Genomic DNA, 15,177 nt, shown 5'->3' on the forward strand with positions numbered 1-15,177 from the left:
TGTGTCTGGTTCATTGAGCTCAGTCCTGATCAGCCAGACCCCAGCAGCAAGCTCACCTGCCAGTCAGAGCACCTTCACCCTGGTGGTCAATGCACATCATAGTGACTGTTTGACCTGTTGACTGTCTGCTTCCTGGTGGTCAGTGCATGTCATAGTGAGTGGTTAAGTGGCCTTCGCATATCATTAGCATATTACACTTTGATTGATTGAATGGCCAACCGGACGACAGGATACTTAGCATATTAGGGTTTTATTATATAGGATAGTTTGGTGAGACCAAAGGAAGGGGAGGCAGAGGCAGGTGAAGGTGGGCAAAGGAGAGAAGTAGGGGACAGCTGCAATAATGTCAACATAAAAACATTTTTGTCTACTCCAAGTTTTCCAAATGCAGTTAACCGTGATTTGAGGTTGTTGCTTGATTTTTTTTTTTTTTTTTTTTTTTTTTTTTTTTTTTTTTTTTTTTTTTTTTTTTTTTTCCCAAGAGCACCCCTATGCAGAACACTCTTTGGGTAATGTTGACTGACCCTGCCAGGCCATCTGTGACAAGCCTGTTCTAGATCTAGCACCTGAGCAGGTCTGTTCTGACTTGATATTGATAGATAAGGAAAATACTACATTATTGGATGCAATTCCTGGGAATGCTACCATTGCATCTGTCTATTCTTGGAGGTTGGAATATTGAATTCTGTTGGAAGGAACACCCTCTCTCTGTCATAAAGAGTCCTTAGCAACCGATCTGTTGAGGCCACAGACAGGGAGAGTAGAGACCACAGTCTTTAAGTCTTGCTGGTGCAGATAAACTGGTCTGAGGAAGCCGAGGAACCAAATCCAGCGGCACCGTTCAGGCCTTGGCCATCATGTCTATTGCATACCGAGAGCCCCTCTCTGCCACAGTGGGAAAACGCATGATTTTTACAGGTAAAGAGATTTTCTATGTGCTTTCACAAGGAGATCTAAACTTTCTTTATCCCTCACTCATGTGATGCTTATATATATGATACTCACATAATGGATACAAGAATTGGTTCTGACCAGGTGCTCAATGGGTTAGACGTAGGGGTGTTGAACTCTATCAGAGAAGGGGCCAAAATCTAAAATCCAGCCTAAATCGTGGGCCGAATGGTTTACTGAACAGTCATAAACTGTCATTGTGATGGAAACGCAGTGGAGTGCAGTGATGACAGCGCGGTGCGGGCCACATTGCAAGGCCTGGCGGGACGGATTTGGCCCGCGGGCCTTGTGTTTGACACATGTGGGTTAGAGTGTCATTGATATGCCAAGGTTGTGTGTTTGATTCCCCATCAGGGCACATATAAAAATCCACCAATAAATGCATAAATAAGTGGAACAACAAACTGATGTTTCTCTCTCTCCTCCTCCCTCTCTCTCTCGTCAACCAATAAATAAAAAGAATGACATAATCATTCTATATATATTTATTTTGTATGATATTGCTACTTTTACTGTCCATACTCAGCCTGGCATTAATGTGCTTCCATAAACTGATCTGTGACATCCCAGTTCTCGCTACAGCTGAGCTTTCACAAACTTTATATCAAAGTTTGCTTTGTATAAGAGGAACTACTTTGATGCTAATAAAAAGTACACCTTGATCAAATTTTAATTATTATTGATTTAAACTTCACATTCTTTTATAAATTTAACATATCTGCTCGACAAAACTTGGAGCAAGGTGTGCATTTGACCTAGTAAAATTGTTTGCTTTCATTTTGTTCCTTTAACTTGTTCAAAATGATTTGGGTGGTGTATGCGTGTAGAATTAGAATAAGATGTAATTAAATAGAATCTACTAGTTGTGATAAGTCTATAAGAAACTATAATAAAATTCATCTTATTTCATTTATAGGTTTAAATAATGAGCATATATTATAAGCATATCCCCTTGCTTATATGTCAACTCCCACTCTAATCATCAGAAATCTGGCCCCAGCTATTTGCCATTTACATGTATACAAGTATCAGAATTGTGAACCTGAACTCCATGACCAGCAAGCAAACAAACAAACAAAAACAAAAAGCACTTTATCAACTGGAGTAATGTGCTTCCTTGCAGTTCCCTTTGCTTAAAATATACAGGTTCTATTCATTTCCAAAGTTACTTTCAGTGAGGCTGTGTAATACAGTTAGATTCTCTTGTCACAGACTGAATTTTTTCCTGGAATCTCCTAAGTGATTTTTCCATTGTGTAAATGTACCACTGTTTTTTAATCCACTCATCTGCTGATGGGCACTTAGGCTGTTTCCAAATCTTAGCTATGGTAAATTGTGCTGCTATGAACGCAGGGGTGCATATATCCTTTCTGATTGGTTTTTCTAGTTTCTTGGGATATATTCCTAAAAGAGGGATCACTGGGTCAAATGGGAGTTCCATTTTTAGTTTTTGAGGAAACTGCATATTGTTTCCCACAGTGGCTGCACCAGTCTGCATTCCCACCAGCAGTGCACATCCTCGCCAGCACTTGTCGTTTGTTGATTTGTTGATGATAGCCATTCTGACAGGTGTGGCACGGTACCTCGTTGTTTTGATTTGCATCGCTCAGATGATTAGTGACTTTGAGCAAGTTTTCATATGTCCCTTGGCCTTCTGCATGTCCTCTTTAAAAAAAAAAGTCTATTTAAGTCCTTACCGCTGATCTTTTCACTGTCTCTATAGTTTGGCCTGAATGTCATGGAGCTGGAATCATACACAATGTAGCCTTTTCAGATTGGTTTCTTCCACTTGCCAATATGTATTTAATGTTCCTGCATGTCTTTTTGTGGCTTAATAGTTCATTTCTTTTTATCAGGAATAATGTTTAATTGTCTGGATGTACCACAATTTATCTATTCACCTATGAAAGGAAGTTTGGATTGCTTGCAGTTTTTAGCAATTCTCAAAAAGAGCTATATAAACATTTGTGTGCTGACTTTGTGTGGCTATGTTTTCAAAATCAACCTGGTAAATACCTGGGTTTGTGACTCTGGTCCAAATCCAAGAGATTTATGGAATAATTAATAGGGGATATGCAATTTAAAAGGCACCATAAGAGATCATCTAATTTAATCTATCATTTTTCAGTTGGGAAGGCTGAAGTTCAGAGAACTAAGTGACTTGCTCAAGATCACACTGCCTTGAAGATGTAAATCTCTGCCAGTCCCCTTTTTATCTGATGTATTTATGTATATTACATCTGACTAAATAAAAATAGGAATGTATTTAGTCAGCTATCCTATATCTACTAGAAAATCTGCTCATGTAAACCAGGAATATTGCAGAATTCTACCTTATAAAGGAATGATCACAATTTCTGTTAGAAATGTATTAGAATTGGAAATACTCTCGAGGACATGGCTGAAAGCAATATGATGAATGAAACTATAAGTGGTAGGAGAAATACTACATAAATGTGTATGTAATTTTGAAAAGCATTGCTCCATTAGCCTGGGTTTCAGACCCATTTATTCATCTCATATTTTTGCCCTGTGAAACTGCCACACTAATAGCTATGTCTCAAATTCAATTATTTTAAAAATAGAAAATGACTTCACACTGAACTGCCAGTGGTTTCCTTTTTGAAGAAAGAATAAAATATTCCTGACTGAAAAATTCAGTGTAAGTCTCACCACTATAATTCACGAAGTAAACAGTCTACTTTTAAAAACGAAATTATGACAAAAGCTTACACATTTTAATGGTACTTAAACATTTGGTTGGCTAATTTGCATTTTATTCTATAATCATAGAATATGATTTGCCTGAGGAACAGCAGTTCCAAGCCAATCCTTCCCTAAACAGCTGGACATCTAAGTTATCGCCAATGGGATTTGCAAGAAAAAATCATTAGTTGCTACTACCACTTTGAAAACATCTAAACCAAGAGAACTTCTAAGGACAAGCTTTGTCTCATACTCTAGTTTTTCTGTGTGTGTTTTTTAATTTATTTTATTTATTTTTTTGTGTGTGAGTGTGTGTGTGTGTGTTTGTGTGTGTGTGTTTAGAATAATAAATGTCTTTGTTACATAAACTAAGATAGGAAGAAAGACTTATTTGCCTTTCTGGATTTTTATTTAAATTTCCAAAATTGATGCCTTATAAATTACATTAATATAGCCTTTCAAAATCAGATCAGGAAGAAATACTCAGTATTAAGAAGAAAAAAAAAAGTTGCTACTGAAACTATGCTTGAAAAAATTAATTCTTTTGTCAAAGATTAGTTGATTGTTTAGTGTGCAATCTTATAGGAAATGGAAGCAAGCATGAAGATTCTATTTCAGGAGACCAAGGTGGTAAACTTAGACACAATCTTGTCTTTTCCTCTTACCCTTTCTGACCTCGGTTTTCACATCTGTAACTTGGGTATAGTAGAACCTATTCCATTAGGTTTACTATAACGATTTAATGAAACAAAGGTGCCTGCATAGACCATGAATTTAACAACATTTTTTGAACTTTTCTTTTTCTTAAGTAGTTGTACTAATTTTTTCCTTGAGAAGCTCATTATCTAGAGGAGGGAGGTGCTGGGAGAGAACACAAAAATCATCCTTAAAATTCTATATATATATTTTTCATAATAAACCAACCAAGTATAGTTTATTCCCAAAGTCTGAAGCTTTAAGCAAGCTTTTAAAGGATACAAAGAGCAATAATCTAAGATGATCTAAACGAGTAGTTTTGAAACTGCAAAATGTGCATATTAATCACTTGGAGAGTCTTATTAAAATGCAAATGCTGGTTCCGTCGGTCTGGACTTGGGAGCCTGGGAATCTGCAGTTCTACCATGCTGTGGTCCAGGGACCACACGTTGAGTAACAAGGATCTAACCTCGTCTGGCCCCACTACTTACTACTGTGGCCTTGGACAAGATAGGTTCATCTCTTGTCTCGGCTATAACGTTTGTACAACAGCAATAATACCCCCCTCATAGGGTTTCTGGGGATTTCAAGTGAGTCAACGTACACAGAATACTTAGAACATACCAGCCGTGTGGTGAGCGCCATGTATGTGTTAACGACTATCATTTGACACAGATCACTAGCAATATAAGTAAACTGTGGGCCATGGAGTCATTGGCTCAGAAGCATGGGTGTTTCTAATCATTAGAGGTCACACAAAGATGTATATATATGTTTCACCTGTTAACTATTGGCCTTTTGGATTTTCCTATAAATCTGACCTAAATAATACTAAAGGAAACAAGTTCCATGAAAAAGGTATGATGGTAGAATGGCAGATTTTGGAATATTACTTTTAAACCTCATGAATGCATGTAACCTTGGTTGATGAAACGATATGCCCTTCTATGGCCAGGAAGAATAGAAAGAGCTGCGTAGGGTGCCCCTGTGGGGAGTCTTTCACTACAGACATCACATTTGTCTCTTTATTTTGTGCTTGTTTCCTCCTTCTGTCCCCCTCTCCTGGAAGAGGAGAGGAAGGACCTGTTTAACTCCAACAAGGAAGCACTTTACCTTTGACACCTGTCAGTTTCACTCACGGCAAGTGATAAAAAAACAAAATGTGCCACTGTCTTGCTAACCCCAAATGCCAGCACTTATCTCAGAAAAGGGCGAACCTTTCACAGAGCTTAAGAAAAGGTCCCTCTGACCACAAGAATCATCTTTAAGAGAAATACGCTCTGGGAAAAGTGTGAGGCAGATAGAAGGTTATCCATAATCTCTAAGCATAACGTCACAGAAATAGACGGCAACTTGCGTATCTGGTCAAATCATTTATGTGAGACAGCAGTTTCTAAAAGAAAGGAAATAATTTCTGAAAACTACAGAATTGCAGAAGAGGTAGTCATTTGAAGAGAAGAAACAGGCACACTGCTCGCCCCTGCTCTGTAACCATGCTCTGATGTCACACGGAAGCCTACCGCCTCATCTGCAAGCAGAGTCTGAGAAGGACGGAGTTGCTCTGACAAGAACTAGAAGAAATCTGGTAGAGGTGAGGGGAGATTTGGTTTATTCCTAAACCTCATTCTAATTAATTAAGAGACCTGCCTTGGGAGGGAGGTGAGAGCACCAAAAAAGCAGAGCCATGAACCCTAAGCAGCTGGAATAAATATGCAGCAGCTCTCAAGTTCAGTAAACAATGACAGAAACTCACCAGGGCATGATTGGGGGAGAGAGGTGACTACCTAGGAAAAAAGATCCACGGTTGAGTCATGAAATGTGAGCCAGAACCAGTTTGGGGTTCTTGGTCACATTCTACTGCCAATAAAACTAAGATCTCCCGGAAGGGGAGTCTTCACTAACCACAATCCCATTCTAGGGCACTGATTCTCAAAATTTAATATGCTTAAGAACCACTTATGGAGACTTTAAAAAATAATGTATGCATTTTTATTGGTTTCAGAGAGGAGGGGAAGGGAGAGAGATAGAAAGAAAGAGAGAGAGAGAAAGAGAGAGAGAGAGAGAGAGAGAGAGAGAGAGAGAGAGAGAGATCAATGATGAGAGAGAATCATTGGCTGCCTCATGCACCACCCCCACTGGGGATCGAGCCCAAAACCTGGGCATACACCGTTGACAGGAATTGAACCCAGGACCCTTTCAGTCTGCAGGCCGACGCTCTAGTCACTGAGCCAAACCGGCTAGGGCTGGAGACTTTTTTGAATGCAGAATGCTCAAAATTCAGAGTTTTTGGGGCTCTAGAACCTGCATGTTAAACAAGCACACCAAGAGAAAGTGAAACAGGATTCCATGTGACACAGAGGGAACATAGGAGGCCCCAGGGCAATAGGAACTGTGCCCATGCTGCTCCTGGGAGCTCACACACCCTCCAAGTCTATTACTCTGTGAGGTCTAATTTGCCTCCATTTAGAAAACCTATAGTCTCAGCTCACAGCCACTGAATTTTAAAAGTAATTTAGAAGCCCACAATTTTAAAAAAGAAGAATAGAAATATTTGTATACTTCAAATTAATGTGCATTATATCATCCTATAAGTGGTTATACAAAAATGAAATAAAAATTTCAGCCCAATGAATTATGTTAGTGATGACAGGATAATTAGGAATCTCAGTAGTCAAAACGTATGCAAACAAAACTATCTGAAGTTCAGGAAGATTAGTGAATAAATGCTGACAGCATTCATGTCCGACAAATTCTTTGCTCACAGCAAGGAAATAATACCTCCTACATTTCTTTCTATTAGAGGTTTTTCAGACTCGTTCAAACTCCAATTTACAAGCTAAATAGCTATTACCACCCTCTTTTCACAAAACAGAAGCAGAACAAAGTAGACATGCTAGTCATGTGGGCTAAATAAAGACATTTGTTTTTTTTTTTTAAAAAAAGCAAACCTATTATTGTACAATACTAGGAACTGACGTGGTCAATCTCATTCATTTCCTTTCCTGAGGCGTGTGTGAACACCTTAGAGCCACACTCACTTCCCCATCACCACCCTTCACACGGCATGCCTGTGCCTATGCATGCACAGACCCACCCCTCTGACGTGTGGAAATGCCCTAAGGAATGTCGGCGCCTCTTGTCTTCAGAGATACAAAAAAAAAAAAAAAAAGATTGCTTATGATGGACCTGAGACATATAATTACTCAGAAGATAAATATTGAGATATTGAGATGAGAGTTTGCAGTCAATCCTCAATACTGTGGTAACCCCACCTTTGCTTCCCAGGGAGGGGCATGCTGCGGAAACACTGTCTAGGTATGGATTATTGTGTGTGAGGACTATACACTAGGAAGTTATTTACATTAGTCTACGTACAGGTCAAGAACCCCATTCATCATTGTTAAATAAACAACTCCCTGCTGCTCCTCCCCCAGGTCTCTCTGAGCCCTGACAGCGGCCGGAGAAACTGTCATTCACAAGCAGCATGGAAGGCTGCCAGCCTCTGCACTCCTGATGTGGGGTTTGGGGACCAGGGGCGTCCTGGTCCACAGCATTTCCATCTGGCGGCAGTCATAGTGTTAATGGCTCGGAGGACTGCCTCAGACATTATCTCCAGATTTGGATGAGAGTTTGTGCAGCCATTTTTGTGTGATGATGTAACAAACTCAGACAGAAACTGCATGTGAATGTTCAGCTCACCACTGTGAATCACCTGACATGATGACAGAGTGTCTTAGCTTAAAATGTTTTCACTTTGAAACATGCATTTGAGAGCTGAGAGTGTGCCAAAAGGCAAATTACATATTGGACAGAAAGGGCCATCTCTTAAAGCAGAGAGTTCATGGAAGGTGGGTGAGAGCAGTGCCACAGGTAAATGGAAATGGAAAGGGAAAGACACCTCACCCCAGCCAGGCCCAGGGCAGAGGGTCTAAGGTCAGGGCTACTTCAGTTAGCTGGCACTCACTCACATCTCAACTAGTCATAAAGAAGTAGATACAATTTTGAGCAAGGAAGTCCTACCTATGGCAGCTTCAACAATGTGTACTAGGATGGCCATTCCTATAGTCTATTCATCAAAAAGGGGTCCCAAGTATTTGGATCTCCTATCTTCTCTCTTCTTCAAAGAACTGATATAGACCTTTAACCCCTGAACCCACTACCCAATCTCTCCCTATTCTCTTCTCTTCCACAGTCACAAAAAATAGCTGTGCATAGATCATCACAAACCCTAGTGTATCTTCATTTACATTAAAAAAAAAAAAAAACCTAATACCAAAGGAGAAATTTAGGGAATCTTGATAAAGCTTTGAAATTCAGCCCCAGTACAGAGCTGGTTTACTGTGCCCACTCCAACCCCAACTTGGCAAATCCAGCAGGCCAGATGGTTAGTGTCACCTTCTTGTACATTTACTTTGTTCTCTTTTCTGGCTTCAGCTTCTCCTGTTGTCCCACTTGAGAATTTGTGTTGTAGTCACATCCACATGTTTAGGAAGACAAGCTGTCTCAGTTTACCCAGAAACACAAGGAGTTTCCCGGGACACTGAGCTTTCAGTGTGAAGACTGGGATGCGTTGGTCACCCTGACTCTGACACTTAGTTGTTGTCCTTGCCAGGCCAGCCTCTCCGGATCAAGGTGCAGATAGAATTCGTCATCTGAATTCTGCACAAAGCAGGATGGGAAGTGTTCATGATGTCAGGACACCAGGCAAGAGTTGCCTCATATATATGTCATTATCAACTTCCTCCTTTGCACCCCATCAGAGAAAGAAGAAAAGGTCCAGGCTATTCCACAGGAATCGCTAGGTAGATGTCCACCTCTAACCTGAAGCAGTCTAGCCCAGTTATAGATAGGAGGTAATCACTGGCCTGTTTACCTCTGTTTGACTTGGAACTGCTGTTCCCCTTGATTAAAGGCCAGCTGCAACAGCACATCTACTGCAAACCCAAGAAGAAGACCCTGAATCTATCTCAACATCTTTCCAGCAATTCAATATGGCCTCCAATTTTTCAAAGAGAACAAGATCAGCATACTTTGCCACTATACTTGCTTGGGGTAAAAAAATATATCTCCCTTTTTATGTTTTTACTTATTTATTTATTTCTTTTGCCATACTTAATGATAGTTGTTCATGTATTTGTCTAGCTCCCATCATTAGTTGATATGTATTACCTAATAGTGGAGTCAAATAAATCATGTCATATGCAAATAAGAGGACCACCGTAGCATGTTAGCTAGACTGAATTCATAGCCACAATCTAAATGTGGTAGGTTTGTGTAATCAACATACCTAAGCTAGAACTGCATTTGCCATAATGCTTTGCTCTGCATAGCTTTGGGGTAGGCTGAGCCACAAAAGACATTTGTGTGCAATGTGGAAGGCAGATGTGAAGTAATGGACAAATTTTTGCCATGCTCAGAAGGTAGGTGCGGACCGCCAGGAGATGTTGCAGCCCATTCCCACTGTTGCTGATACACTGGCTCACCTCATTGGTATGGGGAAGGTCCTTCAGAGCATTCCATACTTCCTCCTTCAGCTTCATTGATTTCTTTTTTAAATATATTTTTATTGATTTCAGAGAGGAAAGGAGAGGGAGAGAGAAATACAAACTTCAAAAATGAGAATCATTGAGCCTCTGCCTCCTACAGTGGAGATAGGAGACTATAACCCAGGTGTGTGCCTTACTGGGAATCAAACCATGACCTCTTGGTTTATAGGTTGGCGCTCAACTACTGAGCCATGCTGGTTGGGCAGCTTCATTGATTTCTGGGCCAGGTATTTAGCACTCTGACAAAAAGGCCCAGTTTTCACTTGCGTCAACGAGTTTGGAGGCTTCGAGGAATAAGAGACGTATTTGGGTCCAGTTAATCCCTGTACATTGCAAGTTATCTTACAACCCACACTGCCTTGACCCACTGCTTTGGTGTGTTGCTTCGTAACCAGCATCTGAATCACTTTGCTGACCTGGTGGGGGTCGCCGCTCAGTGCTGAGTACACCACAGCCAGAGCTGTTCTTGTGAAGCTGGACATTTTGGTGCTCCAGCTGGGGGTGAGGAACAGGACTTCTAGGACTCACCTTCTTTCTGGTTCCAGCTTCAAAGGCTAGGCAGATTACGCCTAATGTGGAGTACACTAAATAACGTTTGTGGCCCTCGCTGGTTTGGCTCAATGGATAGAGTGTTGGACTGCAGACTGAGGGGTTCCAGGTTTGATTCCAGTCAAGGGCACATGCCTGGGTTGCAGGCTCAATCTCCAGTAGGGGGTCTAAAGGAGGCAACCAATCAATGATTCTCTCTCATCATTGATGTTTCTATCTCTTCTCCCTTCCTCTCTCTGAAATAAATAAAAATATATTTAAAACACACACACACACACACACACACACACACACACACACACACACACATGTTTGTGGAGGGAAGGGGTGAATGAGCTGAAGGGTTGACAATTCCTTGAGAAGATTGCAGTCTAAGGCCTTTTCCTTCATCGTACTATCTATAGGCACCGATTTATATGTTTCACCAATAATTCTGCTATCGAGAGAGTCATTCTGGATACCTGTTTATCTCTAAACCGGGTCAATAATGATCTCAGCACAAAGGAAAATGCAGAAGGAACGCATCATTACTCACTATTTTTGTTCATTTCTTTCCCTGGAGTAGATTAGTGTATTGTTGGAAAGAAGAGGGAGTCCTCCACAAGGTCTTCCTCTCCCATCCAACACCACTTTCTCAGTGTTTCATATGGTTTGTCCACTAATCGAGCACTGCGGAGAGCAACAGCCAGAAACAGATTTTAGACAAGGAGCTTCTGTCCACCTGCTTCCTCCAACCTGTACTCTGTGCACCCAGGCGCTCCTCTCTCCACCCTCCTACAGGGCTTTCCAGGGCGCTGCTTGCTTACGTTCCTGCTCTTCTAACCTGTTAACTGGAGAGTTCCCTTTTTAATTACGCAACCTGTAATGGGCACGTACTCTTTCAGTAGGACGTGTCAGTACGTCACACCCGGAGGACGTAATTTCATATTATTATTATTTTTATTTATACTTAATTAAAATAAATGATATATATTTTTTTCATTTATTCATATAAAAAGCACAAAGGACAATACAATACAAAATTACAAAAAAAGTAGAAAAGAATACCAACAAAAAAAAGAAATAAAAAATTATAAATTTTACAAACAATTATAAAGATTACAAAAAATATATACCGTCCCTCTCAGGGCGCAACATATATTTCCAGGACGTATTCATACTTCCTACCCACTCCAGATATTGTTTACATTTGACGTATTTATAGGTCCCGCTCAGTTAACAGGTTAAGACAGAGATATGCTTTTTAGTAGAAATAGAAAAATAAAAATACTGCAGATGCATTGTGGGAAGCCATGGGAGGGAATCAGACGGTTCAAAGGGAATGCATTTAATCCCCTCCCTCTTCCAGGGCCCAGCTGCTGCTCACGGTGTCTCTCTGTGGGGGGCAGTCTGCTGCAAGAAAAATGAGAAATGGAGAGCACAGTAGGACTCCCCACTTTAGCCTTTTTAAGTGACAAACAAGTGTGAAGTAAGTAGGCCGCAACCACAAGGGGTTACCGAAGAAAAAGTAGAAAAATAACTCAGAAAAGATGACAATCTAGAAAGCTCTCCTCCCCAAAAGAGAAGGGAAAAGAAAAAGAAAGAAAAAATAACAGGATTCATCCCCTCCTTTTTCTTATTAACTAGGAATTAGAAACTAGAAAAAGATCTGTAATTGCTAATCGTTGCATTTCTCCCCTCTAATAATTAGTACCAGCTGGAGCAAAATAATGTCATTTTGTAATTTGTGGACACTGCAATAGTAAGTGGGTTAAAGAGAGTTCAGCTAATGGGTCCATGTTTATCACTTTCATTTCTTCGTCTGCTGCAAGCAATAGCCAGCAATTGAAGAGGGTGGGCAACTGTGCGATGTTTCATATGAAACTACACATGTCGCCGTGGTCTGACGAATGGACACTGGCAGTGCTATTGGAAATCTGCTTAACATTCCATTTCTCTTACACAGACAGCAGGGAAATTGAACCGAGTCCCATCCCAACATTTCACATGCATCTGATTGTAGATGTACACTTTTTAAATGATAAATTCTAATTTTCCAAACCTGTGTGTTGACTGCATTGATCTCTCCAAGTCCTGCACAAGGCCCACATTTGCCACGACTAATTCTCATCGATCACGCCTTTCTTTGAATTTCTCTTTTAATGAAAGGCAGGCTTGCCCAGTTCTGGGCTAGCTGTTCAGTGTGTACGACAGTTTTCTTAGCTAGATTATAAGTTCTCTGAGGGCTGGATCAAGCCTGATCATTTTGCCTCATCAGCCTAATACTGAGCCTGTAGTAAGCACTTAGGTAATTTTTAAACAACTATCATCATTAGTTTAATTTCACAAGATTTTAGGTTTTAATCTTTTGTCAGCATTTTAATATATGTTATTAATATTTATGCATAAATTGCAAAGCAATATAAAAACTGATTTTTTTGTTCCAAATCCCTGCTTTCTAACAGACTATTTCTCTTCTGTTGAGCTAGCAAATCTTGACACCTTTTGTATTACAATATTTGCAAAGGCATAAAGACAAATGCCCTAAAGTTGTACTATTGTTCCTGACTTGTGATTAAAAAAAAAAAAAAGACTAAGAGATAATTAAATTTCAGTTCTAAATGCTTTGCTACACTTGTAAAGAAAAGTATTTCTAAGTGAAAAATTGCTAGCTGTATTTAAAAAACTGAATCAGCCTGGCCGACATGATACATGCCTAGGTTGCAGCTCGATCACCAGTGTGGGGCATGGAGGGGACAGCCAATCAATAATTCTCTCTCAGCATTGATGTTTCTATCTCTCTCCCTCTCCCTTCTTCTCTGAAATCAATAAAAATGTGTATTTAAAACAAAACACAAACTGAATTATTCCTGCAGAAGTATAATACTACTTCTAAGTTTGTTGCTGAGAGATCTGCACCTGTTTGGTTCACATGAGATAGAAGATTTCTCCTTTCCACCAGAGAGTTCTTTCTATCACACACATATCACACACATATTCATTTATTTCACAAATATTTATTGTGTGTCAGACCCCAGGCTTTCCCTGTATTTGCATATTGGTCAAAGAAGGGAAAGAGACCAAAGGCAGAATAACTCTGGGACTTGCCAATTTTGCTCGTTTTGAGTCAATTAACATCTAATAATATTGTTCAATTATTTACGTTCTTGTAGGGCTTGGTAGTCAGTCCCCAAAATGATTTTCCTGTAATTCAGTAAACATATGATTTTATTACTACCACTGTGATGACAACACTTGAGAAAAATTAAGTTGCAATTCATAGTTAAAATATAGGAGATTCTACAAAAAGGTAGGTGTAGAAGATGAAATACCCATCTCAGACATTTGAGAAGACAATGTAGAAAAAAAGCATAAAACAAAGTACTAGACTGCGGGTTGACAGTACGATGGCACATCATACGTTTAAATGTATTTCAAGAGGAATAGATCTACCAAGAGGGAGTGCCATTTGGGGTTACCTACTAAAGCAGGAATGGTTTAATCTAAGAGAGATTTCCTATCATGGTAAATACTTAAAACATACAGTCCCGAAGCAGTAAGCACATTTATGTTTTGTTGTAACCCTCACCACCATCCATCTTCAGAACTATTCCATCTTGCAAAATTGAAACTCTGTGTCCATTAAACGCTAACTCTCCATTTCCCCTTTCCCAGACCCTGGCAACTACCATTCTACTTTCTGTCCCAATGAAATTGACCACTTTAGTCATCGCATATAAATGGGATCCTTTTGTGACTGGCTTCTTTTACTCAACATAATGTCCTCCAGTTTCATCTTGTTGTAGTTTGTGTCACCATTTCCTTTCTTTTTATGATTCATTGTATAAATAATGATTCATTGTATGTTTTAATGGATTGACTTGTCCCCCCTTCCCCCTGACAATTTCATATGTTGAAGCCCTAATCCTCAATGTAATTGTATTTGGAGACATGTCCTTCATGAAAGTAATGAAGGTTAAATAAGGTTGAAGGATAGGGCTCTAATCCCATGAAATTGGTGCCCTTATAAGAAGTAAGAGGGCCCTATCCAGTTTGACCCTATGGATAGGGCATCAGCCTGCAGACCAAAGGGTCCCAGGTTCAATTCTGGTCAAGGGCACATAGCCAGGTTGCAAGCTCAATCCCCTGTGCGGGGCATGCAGGAGGTAGCCAATCAATGATTCTCTCTCATCATTGATGTTTCTATCTTTCCCTTTCTCTATGAAATCAATAAAATATATTAAAAAAAGGAAGAAGAATATCAGAGCTCTTTTTCTCCCCATGCATGCACAGAAGAAAGACCATGTGAGGACACAGAGGGAAGCAGAGGGGTCTCTCCAGATGTTGGCCCTGGAAAACACTTTGTTTTTGGACTTTCAGCCTCTAGATCTATAAGAAAAGAGGTTTTTGCTGTTTCAGAAACTCTAGTATTTTGTTATACTAGTAAAAGCCCTAAGACACACACACACACACACACACACACACACACACACACACATCACATTTTGTTTATTTGCCCCTCCATCAATGGATGCTCAGGTTGTTTGATCTTTTGGTTATTGCAAATAATGCTGCTGTGGAATTGCTGGATCCTATGGTAATTCTATGTCTAATTTCTTGAGGAACCATCACACCATTTCCTACAGCAGCTGCACCATTTGACATCCCCACCAGCAACACACAAGGGTTCCAATTTTTCTGTATCTCTCATTTGAAAAACGTGTAATCTGATATTTGGTTACTGTGAGAA

At 39.9% G+C, this 15,177-nt stretch overlaps 1 protein-coding gene across 1 annotated transcript in view; it reads left to right on the forward strand.

The window, feature by feature from the left end:
- Positions 1-647: 647 nt before the first annotated feature.
- CUNH4orf45 (chromosome unknown C4orf45 homolog) overlaps positions 648-15,177 on the forward strand; it is a 65,027-nt gene continuing 50,497 nt past the window's right edge. Inside the window, exon 1 of the mRNA XM_036424365.2 lies at positions 648-918. Coding sequence (XP_036280258.1) covers positions 858-918 — 61 coding nt within the window. The 5' untranslated portion in view covers positions 648-857. The remainder of the gene's footprint in view (positions 919-15,177) is intronic.

This window comes from Pipistrellus kuhlii, unplaced genomic scaffold (assembly GCF_014108245.1).
Source record: "Pipistrellus kuhlii isolate mPipKuh1 unplaced genomic scaffold, mPipKuh1.p scaffold_m20_p_8, whole genome shotgun sequence".
In the NCBI taxonomy this organism is placed as follows: domain Eukaryota; kingdom Metazoa; phylum Chordata; class Mammalia; order Chiroptera; family Vespertilionidae; genus Pipistrellus; species Pipistrellus kuhlii.